The 20,312-nt window shown below is 45.8% G+C and overlaps 1 protein-coding gene across 1 annotated transcript in view; it reads left to right on the plus strand.

The window, feature by feature from the left end:
- Window positions 1–14,840, plus strand: part of ATP6V0A4 (ATPase H+ transporting V0 subunit a4) — a 74,642-nt gene extending 59,802 nt beyond the window's left edge. Inside the window, exons 17-21 of the mRNA XM_063098531.1 lie at window positions 765–866; window positions 5,035–5,163; window positions 8,567–8,684; window positions 13,284–13,455; window positions 14,688–14,840. Of these exons, the coding sequence (XP_062954601.1) occupies window positions 765–866; window positions 5,035–5,163; window positions 8,567–8,684; window positions 13,284–13,455; window positions 14,688–14,781 (615 nt within the window). The 3' untranslated portion in view covers window positions 14,782–14,840. The remainder of the gene's footprint in view (window positions 1–764; window positions 867–5,034; window positions 5,164–8,566; window positions 8,685–13,283; window positions 13,456–14,687) is intronic.
- Window positions 14,841–20,312: the final 5,472 nt, after the last annotated feature.

Below are 20,312 nucleotides of genomic sequence, written 5' to 3' on the forward strand. Positions count from 1 at the left end.
TAGCAGAACTTGCATTTCTTAGATTGTCCTGAGCTAATTTCTTCCTTCCTAGCAGGATGATAAAATGGGACTCCTTCTGGGTTTCAGCAGAGCCATGAAGCTAGTTCCAGGGTGAGCTGTGAGAGGGACCATGAAAGAGCTCAAAGTGGGTATCCCAGACCTGTTAGGCAACCCGCCCGCCCTGAGGGTATGAAAGTCAGGTGGAGATTGTGAAGAACTCTATTTTTAAGAGAGAAAAGGCGAGCAAGAGAGCTCACGTAATTGTCTAGTACAGAAATATAAAATACCGATGGAACAATGTTTGTTACTAATAGAGACCTAAGGATTTTGGTTGCTACTGAGTGTCCAGGGAGGTCATGGGACCTGCCACGGTTGTCATCCAGACTCGGGGGATGAAACAGAATGAAAGGAGCCAGGGAGGCATAAAGTTGCCCTTACAATGTGTCTCATGAGGACTTTTTGTTCTGAAGACTGGTTACATGTGAGATGAGTTTGCAGTTAGAGGCCATTTAGGGAGTAGGAATAAAGAGATTAAGTTTCCAGTGTCCACCCTGCATGGGACACTGGGCACCACCGAACTGATGTTCTCTATCTGCAATGAGAATATTCCAGATGTGAAGGTGAATCGAGTCACTGAAACGCTTTAGAGCTCTCAAAATAAAATGCTACTGAAATAACCCATCCTTATCATTGTGGTCATATAAAGTATGCCAAGTGGTCATGTTAAAATGATGGGATCTCATCTCACCCTTCTGGTTTTGCAGCAAGAAGTCCAAAGTTTCTTTGTCATTATGGCTTTGATTTCTGTGCCATGGATGCTTCTGATTAAGCCATTTGTTCTTAGAGCCAATCATCGGAAATCCCAGGTATGGCTGTTCATTTCAATTCCCCCACTGTGGGTAGAAATGTGGGTTCCTGCAGATAGAAATCTGGGGTTTAGAGAGAATGCTGATCTTCCAGAGCCTGAAGGACAGTGGGGAGGTGTTAGGAACTGGCCTGTCCCAAGTCTGTTTCCTTCTGTAAAGCTAGACTTTCCCCCTTGGCCCTCTTATTTCCAGCTTAGTGCTCTATTAAGGGCAAGTACAGTTAAATCTTCTTGGTTTATTTTAATTTTGTTTTTGGCACCTGGCCAGTATGGGGATCTGAACCCGTGACCTTTGTGTTATAAGGCTGCGCTGTAACCAACTGAGCCACTGAGCTCATCGGCCAGCCTATCAGTTAAATCTTAAATCCTCAAACTTTGCTCAGTGTGTGTGTGTGTGCGGAGTCTAGTGGTAGTTAATGAATGTGGTTGTTTTATTAGTTGAAAATTAAGAGTATTTTACTATTGTCTTTTTAAATGAATATTAAAAGTTGTTTTCCATTAGTATTCTAAAGTTGTAAGATTTTACTATGTTATGTTACAGACTGTGTGAGATTATTTGTGACTTTTCCCCTATTGTCAAATACCAGTTTCTTCCTTTTGTTTAAAACTGCTCCTCAGCCTCAGACTGACTCAGGGAATGAGGAAGAATTTACTGTCAGCCCGAATCAAATAGGATGTTGGAAGATGAACCTTCCAGGGGACATCTGAGTCTAGCTATGACACACAAAGGCTGCTGGAGATGATCTGCTTTCCTTCATTAGTGCAAAGGATTAAGCGGAATGTGCTGAGATCCATTGTTTAAAGTGGTTGTAGATATGTTCCAATTAACTTCTATCATTCTAAAATTTTTGTTGGAAACTTACTGGTAGAGTTGGGGACCTAGTCGTGACAAGATACGGTACCCTCTTTTTCTATAACCTGCCTCTCTTCCCTCTGTCTCTTTATTTCCTGCCAGTCTTGACTAGTTCCAAAGCTCAGCTGAAACACAATTTATGTGCCATGTGCATCAAGAGGAAGACAGAGCAAAGAATGCTTGTTTACTGTTTGGTTAACTGGTGAGAGACCGAGGTGGTGAAAGGTGGTTGACGTGGATGCTTGTCCAAACAGGTGACCAGGTGTTTCAAAGGAAGGGGACAGATATTTGTGTGGAGAAGTAGATGTGGTTCTTTTTCCTAAAAACTCAATGTGTTCAGAAGCTGAGGGTCAGATAATTGCTGGCTTCCCTGAGTCCCAGGACTCTAAACTCATAGCTTGTCTTTCTTTGCACCACAAGAGCTGCTTAAACAGTTGTTGACCTCAAATTGGACGATTTCTCCTTTTCCCCACGGGGGTGACTTGAGCAGGAGGGAAGGAAGTGGGGAGGTTCACCTGGTCTGCACTGTGGGTGATGTCCCTGAAGACTGCTTGGAGGCCTGTCTCTTTGGCCCTACAGATGCTTTGCTTGCTGGTGGTTGGCTCCTGAGGCTGCTCAGCAGGGTCCTGGTGGTTCTTTCTCATATTAGAGGCATTACCATCTCCATTTAAGAGATGATTCTGTAACGGCATTATTTGTCCCGCTCCTACCTCCTCCCCCAATGGAATCTTAGAAGCCCGATACACAGAGGTTGTAAATGAATTTGTTCTGATGGACCTCAGGGGATATGAGCAGAGATCCCACCTATTCAGCCTCCGCTATAACCCTAGAGTCCTGGGTCCTTGCAGAATGTGGTCACTAGAGGGGGCCACCTGTGGTGTGGCCTTGTGGCTTATGCCCAGTAGGCAGCAGTGAGGACACCTCTCCTGAGAGCCGCTAGAGGCCAGCCCCTTGGACCTCATGCGACCCCACATTTGGCCTCCCCCTCTGACTTGCTGCCGTGGACCTGGGTCCCCTCACACTCCTGCATCTCAGGTCACAGTGAAGTGCCTTTGTGTTTCTAGTTAAATCTTTACGTTGACATGTGCATTTTTTATGATAAACTTCGTTGAAATATAACATACGAGCACATACAGAAAGTGCACCGATAATGAGGACACAGATCAGTGAAGAACCACAGTGTGAACACATTCATGTCACCAGCACTCAAATCAAGACACAGATCATTATCAGAACCCAAAAGTCCCCTTGCGCCTCCTTCCTTTCATTCTCTCGCTCCAAGGGCAACTGTTGTCCTGACTTCAAACACTGTATGTTCATTTCACCTGTTCTTGAACTTTATGGAAATGGAATCATCCAGAATGTCCTCTTTTGGATCTGACCTCTCTCGTGCAATGTTATATTTGAGAGATTTTTCTGTGCATGTGTGTGTTTGCTGCATAGATGCTACCTGCTGTGTAGATACTATGTAGCATCGAGCATCCCATGCCACAATAATTGAATATTCAATACCGCACCATTCATATATTGAGAGTTATTTGGCTTGTTTCCAGTTTTAGTAATTATAGACAGTGATGCTATAAACATCCTTGTATATATATCTTTTGGCACATGTGTTTTTAGAAAGTAGCTAATTTAAAATTGATTGCTATACATTTTATTTCACACGGCACCCAGCTTAAGCATTGTGAGATGTTTGGTAAGGGGACTACAAGTTCATCTTGTCTGGAAAGAAGATAGTTACTAGGACTCACAAAGTCCAATATCACACTTCTACCAAATTGTTCATGTTCACTTAAAGCAATTCAAGGATGATGAGCAGAAAAGACTAGAGTTGAGAGTTGGAGATAGGGCTGGCCAGTTAGCTCGGTTGGTTAGAGCGTGGTATTGTAACACCAAGGTCAAGGGTTCAGATCTCTGTACCGGCCAGCTGCCTGCCCCCTCCAAAAAACACCAGGTTTGGAGATAAAGAAACTACTTTCTGTCTCTTCTTGATATTTTCTTCTTTAATTTGAAGGAGAGAGAAAATAGGATTTCAAGAAGACAAACATACATAATGTCAAGTTGAGCTATGTCCCTCACCATGGGGAAGGGACCACGAAGCCAGGGGGAAAGGCGCACCCAGAGCCCCCTCTTAGTACCTGGCACCCTAGTCTTCCTGTCCAAAGGATCTGTGCCCACTTCTCGGTCCTACAAAGGCCTTTTCCCTTGGTTTTCTGAGGGCAGAACATGCCACTGGCATGGGTATCACTAGACCCTGGGGTGACCACGGGGTGGCTGTTTGGGGGGATGTGGGTGGCACTTGGACACTGTGGGCTGGGGTGTCGTGTGAAATACACATGAAACCACAAGTGAGAAGAAGAGAGGGTGTTATGCTCCAGGGCCAGCTGCCCCTTGCTGCTGTGGCATGGCATGGGACACTGAATTTGAACCTGGCCTTCCAAGTTCTTATGAGGATTTATTTCTCAAGCTAGGAGGCTAGAGCATATTTTATTTAGGACCAGCTGGATTTATTTATAACTTTAAAATATTTAAATTTATGGCGTATGGGCTTCCATTTTTACCCTTGCCCAGAGCCTTGCAAATATTAGGTGCAGACCTGCTAAAGAAAGAAAAGTAAAGACATTTTAATGCCTAATTTACAAAATTACTTCCATGAAATTATTCTAGGAAAAACTTTAGATGTGGGACAGTAAGCTTAGCAATGAATTGAAAGAAATACAGTATTCCATTCAAACTGAGGGATAAAACCAGGCCTAATTGAATGGTGACTATACTAGATTTTTTTTCTTGAATTTTTCTCTAAGCTATTTTTACAAAAAGTGATGCTTTTATTTAAAAAATATATTTGTGTTGGAAAAGTCATTAATCTCTTAGTTAATTTTGCTCATAGAAATCTGGCTGTTAAAGATCAGAAGTCTATGATGTCGAAGGCACAACTGACAATTTCTGACTGTGTATTTCTTTTAACAATAGAAAGGCACTTTCGTACATGCATTGGTTTACTGTAAAGACTGTGCATAATTTGGCACATTCTGGACGCTGTGGAGAAAAGTACATGCTCTGGAATCAGACTGGCTGGATTTGAATCCTGGCCCTGCCTCTTACTAGACTTACCAGCTGTGTGATCTTGGGCTCATTTCCTAACCTCTCTGTGCTGCAGTTTACTTCTCTGTAAAATGGGCTGATCACTGTGGTTATGTAAAATAGTTGTTATGAAGGATAAATGAGATCACAGAGGGAGAGTTTAGAACAGCACCTGTAGCCAATATGTAATGAGACCCTTTGTTCTCTTCATTTCCTTGCTTGCTGACAGCTGCAGTTATCCATGAGCCAAGCAGATGCTGCGGAAGACATTGAAGGTCACACCTCTGGCCCTTCCAGCACTTCTGGTCAAAGTACTTCAGCAGGTGCCCACGGGTCCCAGGACGACCACAAGGAAGAGGTATCTGGGACTAGATCACCCGAGGAAGACTTCCCAGTTTGCACAGATTCTAGAAGTGGGATCTTGCCTTAGCCTCTAGGGTGTGGGCACCAACCCATCAGCATGGACACAGGGAGGCCCTGGAGTCTACACTGGGAGGCCCTGGAGGACACTAGTGGGTGGCAGCCCTGTAGCTCCTGAGTCGTGGGAGTTCAGGAAGGCCCTATGGAAGGAGAAACATCTAAGAGAATCGGAACAGCTATTTACCGACCAATCTGGAAGACTAACATTTTAGCCCAAGTACTGCTATATCTGTACTGATACCAGCCTCAGATCTAGCGGCATGGAAGGCCCTGCATGCTACTGAGGCCTCCTTGGTGCAGAACCATGCCCCTCGGAGTCCGCTGCATTTATTATGACCGACCCCATCAGTGCCCCTCGAACCATGAAAGCAGAGCCACATCTAGCCCTAGGTATTGAAGCAAAACATGGATTCTTTACTCCCAGCCTCCTTTCCACCATAAGCGTGCGCGGCTGCTGCAGCCTCTCCTTTGTTCTGTCTTGGCTTTGTTCACTTATCTCTGCCATGTTATCTGCCTCTCGTGAATTCATCAGGGGTTTTGCTTTCTCTTCCCTCCCGCCTGTCTGTCCAAGGGCAGCCACTCCCTGCCTCCCCACGCCCCAGGAATGTGGGCCACATTTTCCCAGATGAAGGCAGCTGGCTGTTTTCACATGATGACTGAAGTCAGCTGCAATCCTGAGTCCCAGGCTGGAGGCTTTCTCTGGAGCTCTCTTCTAATTCTAGACTGGGGAATGGGTTCCCACGAGGGCCACAGATGCTATCAATGGCCCCATTAGTGGTGTGAGTTACTAAAAAAAGTATTCATTTGAACTAACGGACGGTCAACTGGAATTCATAAAAAATCTGGATCATGAAAATTTTTTCCAATGAGATTCCAGGTTCAGAGAGTAACCAGCAATAGCGGCTGTTGATATTACCAAGTCCGTCAGACCTGCTGGAATGTTTTAGAATCCAACCCACACGTCTTCTGGCTCATCACGTCTTTGCCAGTCAGTACAGCCTCCCTCATCTATCTCCTCATGCCCTCAGTGTACATTCCAGCGATTTCCACCTGCTGTCTCCTCCGTGACCTGGCCGCCCTTGTCTGGGCAACTTCAGTCTCCCTTTCCCTGGTACAATCATGCATGGGTCCCCCATCTCCAGGCAAATGTAGGCTTCACCCTGCTCCCCTCTCAAGTTCCTATCCCACTTCTCACCAGGACTTAGCCAAACCCAAGGCTAAGGGCAAGTCCCCCAGACTGCCAAGTCTGCTCAAGACATTTGATGCCAGCTGCAAGTTTGGGGGTTCCCAGGGCCACTTTCACTTCAGATGAGCTGACTGCAAATTTGGGGGACCCCCTCAGACTCCTTCAGATTCAATAATTCATAGAGTGACTCACAGAACTCAGGAAAGTGCTATACTTAAAATTACAGTTTTATTACAGCAAAAGGATACAAATCAGAACCAGTCAAAGGCATCGGGCAGAATCTGGGACTGGGAGGGTTTCAGATGTGAAGCTTCTGTGTCCTTAGGGACGCATTACTCCCCCAGCAGTGCTGTGTGGCAGTGTGTGGCCAGAGTACTGCCAGCCCGGGAAGCTCGCCCGAGCTTTGGTGTCCAGAGTTCTGTTGGGGTTTCATTTGATAGGCAGGAATGATTGAGCCCAGCCCAGGTGGTGCTGCCCTCAACCTCCAGCTCCCTCCCATCCCTGGAGATTGGTCCCAACTCTCTAATCACGTGGTCAGTCTTCCTAGTGTGGCCAGCTCCTTGCCCCCTGTACCATCAGGGCCCCATCAAGTGTCACCTCATTAGCAAAAGCTACCAGGTGTGGTCCCAGGGCCCACCATGCATTACAAAGACACTTTCACCTGGGAAATGCCAAGAGTTTAGAGGTTATCTCCAGGAGCAAGGACAAAGCCAGATTTCTCTCTGGGTGAAATTAATCCTTCGCTACCCTCTGCTCCTTTGCCTTGACTCTCTGCCTGCTCACTCCATCCCTGTCCAGCCCTCAATTGCTCACAGCAGGTTGCACTGTTGACTTACAGGGCACTGATTTTTCTTTTCTCCATAACCTCTGACTTGCTTGACCGCAACCTCATTCCTCCTGATCTCTCTCCATCTTTGATATCCTTGACTGCAGCTGTGATATTTCCAGCTTCTTGGAACTTTTCTTTTCCTCATCAGATTCTTTTTTTCTTATTTGTGGATGAAGATGTTTCCCAAAGCTGGGAGCTCTGTGATTGTCCCCTTGTGGATATTCTCAGTCCTCCTGCAGATGAGGTCCCAGCTATACCTGTCCAGCCTGAACTTTTCTTCTGAGCACCAGTCCCACCTCTACTACTATGTACCAGAAGGTTCTAGTACTTGTATGGCCTATTGTCACCAGAAACTCAACATGTGTGAGAGTCAACTACTCACCTCCCCCTCCAGTGTATCCATTTCTGTCAATGCCATCCTTCTAGCTACTCAGGTGCAAGAGCCCCAGAGCCCTGCATGACCCAGGCTCTATCTGGGTAAGGGGTCCTCCTCTGTGTCCCGCAGTGCCACCACATGTCGTGATATTGCACTTCCCATACTGTGCCAGGTAGCTCTCTGTTTGCCTATTCTCCCTGCTAGGCTGTGAGCTACTCAAGGGCAGGGACAGTACCAGTCAAACAGTTTCCCCTGCACCATCAGGTGCAGAAGGAAAAATGAGCTATGGCTGTCTTTGTGCCATTTCTCATCACCTCATTCCTGTATTACTGAGCTAAACACCAAATTGGCTTTTCTGCTTATAGGCTGTCCCTTCTCTAATCCATTAAGCTACCAGATTAATCTCCCAAATGTTTCGTTATTCCCTCTGCTCCTTTCAACTCAGATACCTCTTATGGCTCCTCATAGACTCTGGGTTATTTTCTCAACCATCCCCAGAGCTTGTCTATCCAGAAACTTTAACACCTGAGCACTGTCCTGTGTTCCTCACCTAAACAAGCTCCCAGTTCCAGCCAAATTGTTTTCTCCCTGACTTGGCTTAATGATATTCCCAGCCACTGCCTTTTCCTTACCAGGGGCCACTTTCCTCATCAGGAGCCCTTTGCTTCTCTTACTGCCGGATCTTTCCCATCCGTCATGGCACAGCACATATCCTGTCTCCCTTTACAGACTGATCTGCTTTCAGCTACTGCTGGAAAATGTTCCTCCACACATACCATACCCTACTTTGTGCTGCTAATTATATTTCTCCAAGTATGTAATTATTTTCCCTCATTAGCCGGGAAAAGTCTTAACAGCAAGGCCCCTGTCTCACTCATCCGTGTATCATTTGTAATGCCTTTCATGTAGAAAGTACTTCATGGGGTAAAATGGCGAATTCTCTCTTTCAGTTCAACTTCGGAGATGTCTTTGTCCATCAGGCCATCCACACCATCGAGTACTGCCTGGGTTGCATTTCCAACACAGCCTCCTACCTCCGGCTCTGGGCCCTCAGCCTGGCACACGCACGTAAGTTAGCAGTCCGTCAGGCTCACATGTCACATCTGCCCTGGGAGCCAGAGGCAATGATTTGTGGCAAAAGTGCCTTCTCTGGGTTATTTGTGGTGTGTCTGGCAGAAGAGTAGCTCTTCTTTCTCAGGAAGAGGTGACTTTTTCCAGTAGGTCTGGCTTGATATTGCTACCCCCTGTATTAGTTTCCTATTGCTACTGTAACAAATTGCCACAAACTAAGTGGCTTAAAACAGACTTACTGTCTTACAGTTCTTGAAGCCAGAAGTCCTAATCTCCAGGTGTCAGCAGGGCTGTGTTCCTTGTGGAACCTAGGGGAGAACCTGTTTCCTTGGCTTTCTCAGCTTCTGGAGGCCACCTGCATCCCTCGGTTGTGACCCCTCCCTGCAGTGCTCCACTCTTTGCTGCCATCTCTGTGTCTCCTTTTTCTCTGACACTGACTGTCCTGTCTTCCTCTACATGGACCCTGGTGATGCACTGGGTATGCCAGGTAACCTGGGTCCTCTCCCTCTCTCAGCACTCCTAACTCAATCCCATCTGCAAAGCCCCTTTCACCATATAATGTAACATTTACTGGTTCTCAGGGTTAGGATGTGGCCATTTGGGGGGATGTGGCCATTTGGGGGGGGTGAAAGGTACATTTTTCAGGTGATCACACCCTCCTACAAGGTGCTGACCTTTGAGAGAGGCCTGCCTTGATTGTAGTGTTGGTGGGGACCACTCGGCTGCCCTCTGAACTGACTCCCAGAGGGTACTCACCACTTTGATGAATTCATAGCAGTACAGGGTCCGGCAGGCCCAGAAATCCAATATCGACTCAAGCCCTGGCATTGACTGAAGTCAGGAATCCTGACTCACTGACTCCCTTTGTAAGACCCGTCTTGCTCTTTGCCCACTCCTGCAGTCCCATCTCTTGCCAGTTTTCCTCAGTGCCCCGCCAACACCTAGACCCACCCATCCCATATGCAGTGGCTTGTGAGGAACCACGCAGGGTCTCTGAAGGTGCCACTGTCTCTGTTTGCCTCTGTGGCTCTCTTGCCTGAAATATTCTTCCCTTCTTTAACTCTCTCCCTACCTGATATTTAATTCCGCCTTCAGGACCCAGCTCAGATGGTGGCAACTCTAGAAATCTTCCTCCCTAGACCCCCAGCATGGAGAGTGCCTTCCCTTGATCCTGAGGCACCCCAGTCCTAGCACTGATTGTAATTCTGTCTTGATTAGCCTGTCTCCCTACTAGTCTGTGAGCTCCTTTAAGGCAAAGACACTGATTTTTATCACTGCATTCCCAGAACTGAGCATAATGCCTGAACAGAGAAGCCAGGCCAAGGTGTGAGCTCAACAGACAGAAGCTCCATTGGTAGGGCATGGTGCTGATAACACCAAGGTCAAGGGTTTGGATCTCCATACTGGCAGCCATCCACCAAAAAAGAAGCTGCCAAAAAAAGAAACCAAAGCAATAAAAGTGTGCCTGGATATTGATTTACAGTAGGAACCGCAGTGCTTAGCATTAGTGTGATCTTCACTGCTCAGGCTGGGTTCGTTTCCTTGCACAAACTAACACTTGAATGTGCATGCTTCCCTCACACACTCACGCTTCCACGTGGACATGAGTGCTTAGATGCGTACACTCAGCCTGCAGCAAAGACACTCACGAGCACCTGTGTACATTTACTTGTGTGCATGGATGTGCACTCATGTGAAGTGGTTAGCCAGGACTGTCACTTCTCCCCAGAGTGGATCTCAGAGCTTTGTGTCATCAGGACTGTTAATATCAGCCTCAGTTCCAACTCAGTGGGGGTTGGAAGACTTGGGTCAAAATAGGACTGAGTCTAGATAGACAGGAGGAGGAGTTTTGGCACTTTCAGTGCCTGGGCCAGAATTTAGCACTGTGTGTTGGGGTACCCTCTGGTCAGCCCATGCCCACTGAGGGTGACATTTCACTCCTGAGAGCCCACATGGCTCCTGGCTGCCTGGCATGTTTCACCCATTGGGTCACTCTGGAAGTTCCTGCCAGCTATGGCTCCCATAGGTACCTCTCACTTTATATTAACAAACTTGCCTAAAGAGGTAATTTGGTAGAGTCAAGGAAAAATAAAAACAGTAACTTAAATTCTAGTTCCTGTTCTACCACTTTTGGCTGAGTAACTTTGTCTGTGACTTTCATCTGTGGTTCCAGCAGCTAGCCTACTGTGACCAATGGTCAGTCTAGGCTAAAATATGTTGCAGTAACAACTAACCCCCTAAATCTCAGGTGCAGGTGTAACCACACAGGGGTGAAGCTATTTCCAAGGGTGAAGGATCACCCAGCAGTCAGAAAGCCAGAGCTCGGGAGGCACAGAGCAAACATGGGTATTTCCTTGTGTCCATGTCTCTGCCCTCACCATGTCCTGATGGCCACTTGCAAGTGGCAGGTCTTTATCTCTCTGGGCCAGGTCATTGTGACCTTTCAGATGGGGGTCCTCAAGTCTTCACTCAACGATGTAAGGATAATATCTTTCTGGAAGGTGCACTTACCAGTCTGTCGGACATCATAACTGGAGAAGAGACATGCATACTTGCTCCATGCCCCGGCACACCTAAGCAGTGACCCTGGGGAAGTCTAAGAGGCAGCTCATGGGGGTGAGAACCCTCCCAGGGTAGTTGGGGGTGGGAACCCAGCTGCAAGTCCAGGTTTTTCTTGTACCCTTCCATGACATGCTGCCTCCTGGATTTCAGTCCTCTCGGGAACATTTCGAATGTCCTTTACCTGTCATCTTGTGAGAGACTCCATGGAGCAGATAAGTAAGAAATGTATAGAGAGGATCTTTAACGATGGGGAATGAGACACAGTTGAGGGCGTGAGGGGTGAGAAGGTGAGTGAGGGGTGATGGCATGATAGAAAGAGGCCAGGTGAGGCTGTGATGTTTCTTCTGCAGCTTCTTTGAGTCTTAGTTTCCTTATCTAGAGAGTGGGTATGATAAAACCTAATTCTTAGGGTTGTAGTGAGGAATCGTGAGATAATACATTAAACTACTTTGTGTTCCGCTAGACTTGCAGTCCTTAATCTGGAGTCTGTAAATCCCCTGGAACTATATACAAAGTGTTAGTTATCTGTGTGTGGATTTTTCTGGGGAAAGCATTCATAGTTTTCTTCAGATTTTCAATCTGATCTGTAAATGCAGATTATTTTTACCCTGTAACCCTGAACCTGCACACCCTATGATTCAGCAACTGCCCTCTGAGGTGGAGAGTGCAGGCACGTGTGCCCCAGGGCGTGTGCACGAGATTGTCTGCAGGAGCTTTGTTCACAGTGGTGGAAATTTCACAAGAAGAAACCAGACAAACACGGTGGCCTATTACTCAGCAATGAAAGTGAGAAAACTATAGTTACCGGCAGACACATGAATAAATCTGAGTAACATAATGTTACACGAAAAAAGCAAAACAAAAGAAAGGGGACTTTCAAAGGGATCCGTGACCCCCAGTGAGAGGAAACAGCCAACGCTTTCGAGAGTGGGACTAAACCCTCCTGTGCTCTCAGTACCTAGCGTGGGCCTCGTACATCACAGTAAATGAATAAATGTTGCTAAAACATTTTTGAAATATGATTAGGATCCTAATTTTTAAAAAAACATTGTTAATTGTGAAATATAGTATATTCACAAAAATGCATAAAATATATATACAGTCTAATGAGTTTTTGTAAAAGAAATACCCATGTAACCACTCGGTCAGGAGAGAGTGAAGCCAGCCCCCTGTGTGCTCCTCCCAAACCCAACCTTCTTCCTTTGAAGTAACCACACTCCTGACTCCTAGGATAAAAATTTTCATGCTATTTTAATGTGGTATTACCATGCACTATGCATCCCTAAGCAATCTAGTTTTGCATGTTTTTGATTTTATATGAATAGACTCATGTCTTAGCGTGGGTTGCTATAATAAAATGCTATAGATTGGGTGGCTTAAGCAGCAGAAATTTATTTCTCACGGTTGTGGAGGCTGGAAGTCCAAGATGAGGATGCCAGCCTGGTTGGGTTCTGGTGAGGGCTCTCTTCCTTGCTTATAGTCGGCTGCCTTCTAGCTATGCCCTCACATGCGGGAAGAAAGAGAGAGAGCAAGCTCCCTGATGTCCTTTCTTATGAGGTCACTGATCCCATAATGGGGCCTCCTAACAACCTCAACTAACCCTAACTACTTCCTAAAATCCCCATCTCCAAATACCATCACATTGGGGGCTAGGGCTTTAATATGTGGATTTTGGGGAGACACCAACATTCAGTCCATAACACATCATATTATATGTATCTTGCTTTTTTTTGAGTAATATTGTTACTCAGATTTATTCATGTGTCTGCTGGTACCTATAGTTTTCTCACTTTCATTGGCGAGTAATAGGCCACCAAGTTTGTCTGGTTTCCTGTTGTGGAAATTCCACCACTGTGAACGAAGCTCCTGTAGCCAATCTCGTGCACACGCCCTGGGGCACACGTGCCTGCACTCTCCACCTCAGAGGGCAGTGGCTAAATTACAGGGTGAGCAGGTTCAGGATGACAGTGTAAAAATAACCTGCGTTTACAAGATAGACCCTGTGGTTGAGAATGTTTGTCTTGCATCTCACAGAACTGTCTGAAGTGCTCTGGACCATGGTGATGAACATTGGCCTCCACCTGCGAGGCTGGGGAGGACTCATTGGGGTTTTTATCATTTTTGCCGTATTTGCTGTTCTGACGGTAGCCATCCTTCTGATCATGGAGGGCCTCTCCGCTTTCCTGCACGCCCTGCGACTGCACTGGTAAGGACAGCTGGCCCACAGAAGCTCGGGATGGTGTAGGGAAAGAGGATGGGCTGTAGGGCCAGCTGACTGGATTCAAATCCTGACCTGTTGCATGACATTAGCAACCTACGTACCTTTTTGGAATCTCAGTTTGGTCATCCGTTGGAGTAACATTAAATGATGTAATAGATGTGTACATATATACATAATAGCTGCCCTGGAATAAATGTTGGTTTTCATTTATTCTCTTTTAAATGTCAAATGTTCATTTGTTATTATAATCAGCTTTAAAATAAGTGCCACCTCCAAGTACTGGTGAGATCTGAAATAGGTTCCTACAGGGCGTGATGAGTAAATCTGGGATGTGTGGCTTATGTTGCTGAGTGCAGGAGTTAGAACAATAGACAAGCTACTAACCCTCAAAAGCGGAAACAGGGAGGAAGGTGCTCACAGGAAGCCCTTGACATTTACAGACGTGTCCAGAGACTATCGGCCGTCACTAGGTTGATGACTGTGAAAACATTTGTTGAGGCTTCTGGTCCTCTCCCAAGTCACATTTCAGCCAAGCATTTTGGGTGTGCTGTGCCTGCCCTCGAGCCATCCGGGCTGTCCTCAGCTTTCACTGCTGTTTTCCACCTGCCTCCAGGTCGCTATTCATAGGGAATTGTTTTCACACTCGATGTGTGGAGTGGAGAGAGTCACCGCATCCCCTGCCTTGACGGTGACATCATTCCCCTCCATGTCATTGAGGACATGGACTCTGTAGCATAATGACATGTAAATGATCGTACACGGCATCGGTTAAGTAAGTCGTAATAATGAGTCAAGGCTCTGTTTGTTCTGCAGTAGCGTGAGCCCCACCGTCTGCAATCGGGCTGGAGATGGAAACCAGGCATAACCTCCTGCAGGGCCCATGTCAGATAGTGCTGCACAGGGAGGGGGTCTCTGCTTATGATGGGGGCTGGGAAAGGTCACTGTGTGGCGAAGAGGCGTCAGGCTGTAGTGTGTGAGGCCACTGGCAGGGGCCTGGTGGAGGTGAGGCCTGGTGGGCAGGGCAGGGGACGGTGGTAAGAGGGAGGTGAGAGGAGGGTTGAAAACATCCTCAGAGGATTCCCACAGCAGCCAGCAGACCTGGGTGCCTTCCTTGGCTGCCCCTGTGTTGATTTTACAAATGTTCTGTTTCTTTTCTTCACCTGCCAGCCTTCACTGATGTGTTTAACCTCATTTTTCTTACCAACCCCCAACAACAGGGTGGAGTTTCAGAACAAGTTCTACATTGGGGCTGGTTACAAGTTTTCTCCGTTCTCCTTTAAACACATCCTGGATGGGACAGCCGAGGAGTAGGTGCTGTCTGTCCTCCTGCCTGGGCGTCTGCACCAGTAGAAGCTGTCTCGTCTTTGCTGTCGGCCCGTGCAGGGCGACCAGTGGCACGGTGGCTAACCTGAAGCATGAAGCTCTGTAGTATTTGGTTACAAGCCTCGGGATTTGATAAGACTTAACCACGTTGTAGAGGAATTACGTGGGCAAGACATTTTTCTTTCATGTGGGGTCTTAATTTTCAAGTAACGTGATTGGGAAGTGAGGGGCAGTACCAAACTGATGTTTTCTTGTAATATTTTCAACATTATATTCAAAGAAATAAACATCTGGGTCATGCACTTTCTCTTTAAGATGTCTTTATTCAAAATTATTTCATAACACTTAACATTGACAATTACCGGCCAATGCTGAACAATAGAGTTACACAATCTAATCCCAGAGAAGGATCGTGTTTGTTTTATCCCCTCATTTCCCCCTTCCTCGAACACCTTTTTTTCTTGTCTAGGGCTTAGCTTACAAGCTTAGAAACTTTCTCATGAATTTCCACTCCAGATGAGGAAGAACAGATAACGTTCTCTGGAGGGAGAGCTGCCCCCGGCGTGGCTCTCTACATTTGCTAAATCCTGTGAAATGAAGCGTTGACAACCTATTATAGGCGACTTTGTTCACTGTCAGTGCACATTACGCTGGAGTAACTGGAGAAAGAGATGCATGGGCTTGGGCGAGTTCTGGAAAATGATGGGCTGGGAAGGGAACCCCTTACAGTCTGGCTCATTACTCTCTAGGTCTGTGGGTCCCAAGGTCATTTCTTAGGGTACATGGACCAGCAAACTCCTAAGACCCCCATAAGATTCATTTCATTAACTTTTTTGTCTGAATGGCCTTTGTGCAAGTGAATTATAATCTGTGGTAACCAAACTCGTAGAATTAAGTATAATTAACATTTTTGTCATGCTTTACAGTTTCTGAAGTATTTTCACACAGTATCCTACTTAGCTCTAAGTTTTCATCATTAGTAAATAAAGTTCCAAAGGAGCTGATCAAATTCAAAATTGCCTTTTGGATGGGACTCTAGTTTTTAGCCCCTGCCTGCCCTTGGTGTGGTAGGATTGACCGCTGCTCATGGAAGTCGTATTGCTCATACCTAAAAGGAACTTCTGTGTCACCTTCCTCGTCGATGTCATGACTTGTCCAACACAGTTTAGGGCACATATTAGATGCTCAATAAATATTTAATGGAGTTGAGCAAAGAATGATAGTTGGGGTCAGAAGATGTATGTGTTTGACTTCCAACTCTTACTCTATCATGTGTGCTCTTGGGCAAGTAATGGAGTTGTTCCCCTCATTGCCAAGTGCGGATAATCTGCACGTCTCTGGATTGTAAAGCACTGAGCATGTAGGAGATGCTCAGTCAGTGATGGCCGGAAGGAAAGAACAGACTAAAGCAATATGTCAGTGGTGGGTATAAGTCTGTAAATCCCCATGCCGCCATGATCCCTGGACAGTTTCAAGGTTCTCAGCTCACTACTGCCCTTCTCAACAACCGTCTGCAAATGTGCTGTGCTCAGATGGCTCGCCAGCCTTTTGTTCTTTAATTTTAAATAGCAACGTAAAAATGTTTGCAATGGCAACACTTTCTCTGCCACTTGCCTAGACCTACTCTTTCAGAAATCCCTCCAGCCTTCCTGAGAACAACATACTAATTTCCTTCAAGGGTTCACAGCCACTTTCTGTCTCCCACAGAGATGTAACTGCCCCTTTAAAAAGGGATCAGGTGCAGGGCTACTGAGAAGGAGGTGTTCCCTAAGTCTCTCTCACTTGCCCAGGATACAAGTTTGTTCCTGAAAGAGCCCTGTTTGGAGAACTGAACTGAAAGTGTAGGATAAGACCAGGGGGCCAGGCTTCTTGGGAAGGCAAGTTCGGAAGCCTCCGAGAAACCACCAATGGTCAAAATTCCATGACATTGCTGCGGTAAGAGGGAACAAAAGGGCCCGAAACTGGAAAGCTTTCCAAGGAATATACAGAGGTAAGAAACTCTTGTGGGCAGCATAGATCTGGATTTAATTTTCCTGCTGCTGTCGACGGTTGGAGGGGGTAGGGAGTTGACTCTGACTCAGTCAATTTGTGGCTGACGGCGGATGGAACATGAACATTTCATTCTTTTATTGATGACATTGCAGAACAAACTACATCACACACATGCAATTCAGTTTTAAAAAGTTCTGCAATGGCCCAATGATTTCTGGCTAAAAAATTCAGTGGAGCAAAACCAGTCCCTTAGAATTAGTTTTAGTGAAGCTTGAACTCCATCCGAGCCTTTGAGTTTCAGAGTAAATCTCCAATCGGTCAGTTTCTCATCAGGTTTTTTGAAGGTAGGTCATGGATTACTTTCCCCTGTGGTTTTTAGGAACTGCTGGTGACAGATGTAATGCGTTCTTCCCCATGTCATTCCCTGTTGTTCTGACCAATTGTTCATCCATGCATCCATCCTCTGCCTAGGTTAGAAGGGATTTAGAATGACTTAGGGAACAGAGATGTCCGCTCAGCCTTTCCAGCATTCCATTTCAAAGTTAAAATCACAAAGTCGATCTCTCAGTCATGTTCCTCATAGCCATCTCTGAAACATTGTGTCCTCTTCTTTATGAAACTTTGACTAAAACTCTAGAAAATATTAAGAAAATATTTTCCATATATGCTCGCCAACTTTGAGTTAGTGTTTGAGTGTCCTCTTCATGACAAGGAACACAAGCCCCTTCACAATGTGCAGATGATACTGATGTTCTCTTGTTACCATCCTCACCCCTTTCCAACATGCTCCACCAAAGGAGTCGTGTTGTTGGAAACCCTGCATACCCTAATCAGGCAGGAATGAGAACTTTCTCTGTTGCAGGTAATTTGGACATTTGTTTTTTCCTTCTCTTGGCAACCTCCCCTGACACTGGGAACCCACCCAGGCCTGACTATCCTCGAGGGCTGTGCACTAAGAGGATCGATGTGACAGCTGGCAGGCTCTGAGCACTGCCTCAGTGGTGGGGCAAGGGCCGGGCCTGCTCCTCTGATGGGGTTTGGGTGAGTCTCACCTCACTGCCAACCCTTTTCTGCACCAAGTAGGCCTTTGGAAGAACTGAAGTTTTGGAAGCTTTTTCTTCCTCTAAAATTTTGCAATGTAAACCAACGTAGAACAACAGGAGCATTTGCAGTGAAAAGCATTCATTTTGCTGTGTTCTCTTAAGTACGATGAATTGACTGGTTTGGGAGAGGTTTTGAGGTCTTATTTTCCGATAGGATGCAGCACAAGTGAGGGTTTCCCAGCACCACTTAAGTTTATCCTTGAAATAAAATCAACCTATTTTAGAAAACAAGTAACTTTTTTACCCTTTTTGGTAGTTTTTCATTAGAGCCCAGTGTGTTCTAATGTTAGTTGTAATGTGTGTTTTAATGTTAGTGGAATATTAGCAATAAATGCCTTTGGGAGATACATACATCTGCTAACTCTGTAGATATTTAAACACTTTCCCTGAGTGAGTGATTTGTGATTGTAGTGAAATCATAGAAGTTTCTTTGATTTCCTTATTCAGAGGTGAGAAACTGTACTACCATGAGAGCTAACAATACAAAGAGGACGGTACCGTATTTTACCAACATCATCTCATTTAATTCTTATAACACACGTAAGAGAGGGTTATCAGTTGGCAGTTGCACAAAACTGCAAGTAACAGAGAGCAGAAGGAATAGTGGCTTAAACTGGAGAGGGCTTATTGTCTTCCCACCTACGAGATGTCTGGAGGCAGCAGTCCAGGGCTGCAGGAGGCCTCCGCCGCCCTGTGGTTCCGGCCTCTTCCTGTTTTATGCCTTGCCAGACTTAGCCCAAAGTTTCCACCTTTCCATCTTTGCATCTTTCTCTTGGTGTCACTGCTCAAGAGGAGGAATGCCAGCCACCCTATCTCTAGAGCAGGGAGGAGTTAGAAATATTACCAGGGATAAGGGTCCCGTTTGCCTCGGTCCTTTCCCCAAGTCAATGAAGAATCAGAGACCCAAGTCAAAAGCAACAGCAAAGTTTTAAAGAGCATAAAGGAAAGTACACTTCAAAGGAGAAGTGGGCCAAATCCCTGAGCAGAGAATGGCCCTTACATACAAGTTTAGGGTTTTTTATCTTACTAATTTTGTACATGACATTTTGATTGGCAGGACAGGGTTATATAATCTTTTCCTACTGTGCATGTTCTTATCCATAATCCAGTCTGTTATAATGACATGTATTTGTGGATTGTATATTTGTAAGCACCTAATGAGTATCAGCATGTTCAAAGGTCACCTAAGGTCTCAAGTTCCTTCTGCGCATGTTCTTACACCTGGAAAGTCCCTAGCAGGCCTTTGTGATCATGTTGTGACTTTTTCTTTATCAAGTTGCCCACAAAAGGGTTGGATTCTGGGTGGTGCTTCCGCTAAGTTACCCAAAGGGGCCAGGCCTGGGTGTAATAATGAGGAAGTTTTATTTTCCATTTACCTCTACCTGCTCATGACTAACTGCCTAACCGAAGGAAGAGGTTTGGGACAGAAAAGGGCTTTCCCAGAAGTCCCCCAGTAAACCTCCAGCTGCATCTCAGTGGCCACCACCATCAGCCAGGGGCAAGGAAGACCTGTTACTGGTCAGGCAGTCAGCTATGTCGCCCACAGGTAGCCAGTGTCATTTTTATTTCCAGACCAGGAAACTGAGACAGAAGAAACCGAATCGGTTAAGTCTCAGTCTTGCCGTGCCTGCTGACTTCCTTCCTCCTGTCCCTCCTGTCCCCTCTGTCTCTCCCCGAGCCTCCTACCTTCCCCACCTTTTCCTTACCCTGCCCTGCCCTCCTGCCCTTATCTCCTTCTTCCCTCCCTCTCTGTTTTTCCTTCCTTCCTTTCTTCCCATGTTTTTAATTTAGATGGTATGAAATGATACCTAAAGTTTTTTTTATTACAATTTTGTCAGTGATGACAGAAGAAGAAGCAATTTCCCAGTTTCGTTCACAATGTGTATATCCTCTTGTGAACTGTCTGTTCATATCATTTGCCTGTGACTCTATTAAGATCTTAATATTTTTTTCTTGTAATTTGTGGTTTATATCTGCTACATACATTTATGGGGTGCCTATCATTTCTTTCTTTTGGAAATTTTTTCTTGTTTTAATTTTTGAAATGTGGTAAAATACACATAACATAAAATTGACCACTGTAACAATTTTAAGGTGTACAATTCGGTGGCATTTAGCACATTCACAATATTGTGCAATCATACCACTGTCAAACAGGGCCTCCTGTGCCAGGCCACCTTGTGGACTTCTGGCCAGTCAATGAGGTGATCGTCTGTGGGTCAAGTGCCTGTTCCTGGCCAGTGACGCAGGGCAGGTGGGACATGTGGGGCAACAACGTAGGCCTGCCTGGCACAGGGAGCTCCATGAGAAACATGTCAACTACATATCCTCATTGGTTGATTTTCCCCCCCAAAATTTCCTTACGGTAAAAGAAAATAGTCTTTCTAAAAATGTAGACAATATGGAAAAGTATAAAGAAAAAAA

This window comes from Cynocephalus volans, chromosome 6, assembly GCF_027409185.1.
Source record: "Cynocephalus volans isolate mCynVol1 chromosome 6, mCynVol1.pri, whole genome shotgun sequence".
NCBI classification, from domain to species: Eukaryota; Metazoa; Chordata; class Mammalia; order Dermoptera; family Cynocephalidae; genus Cynocephalus; species Cynocephalus volans.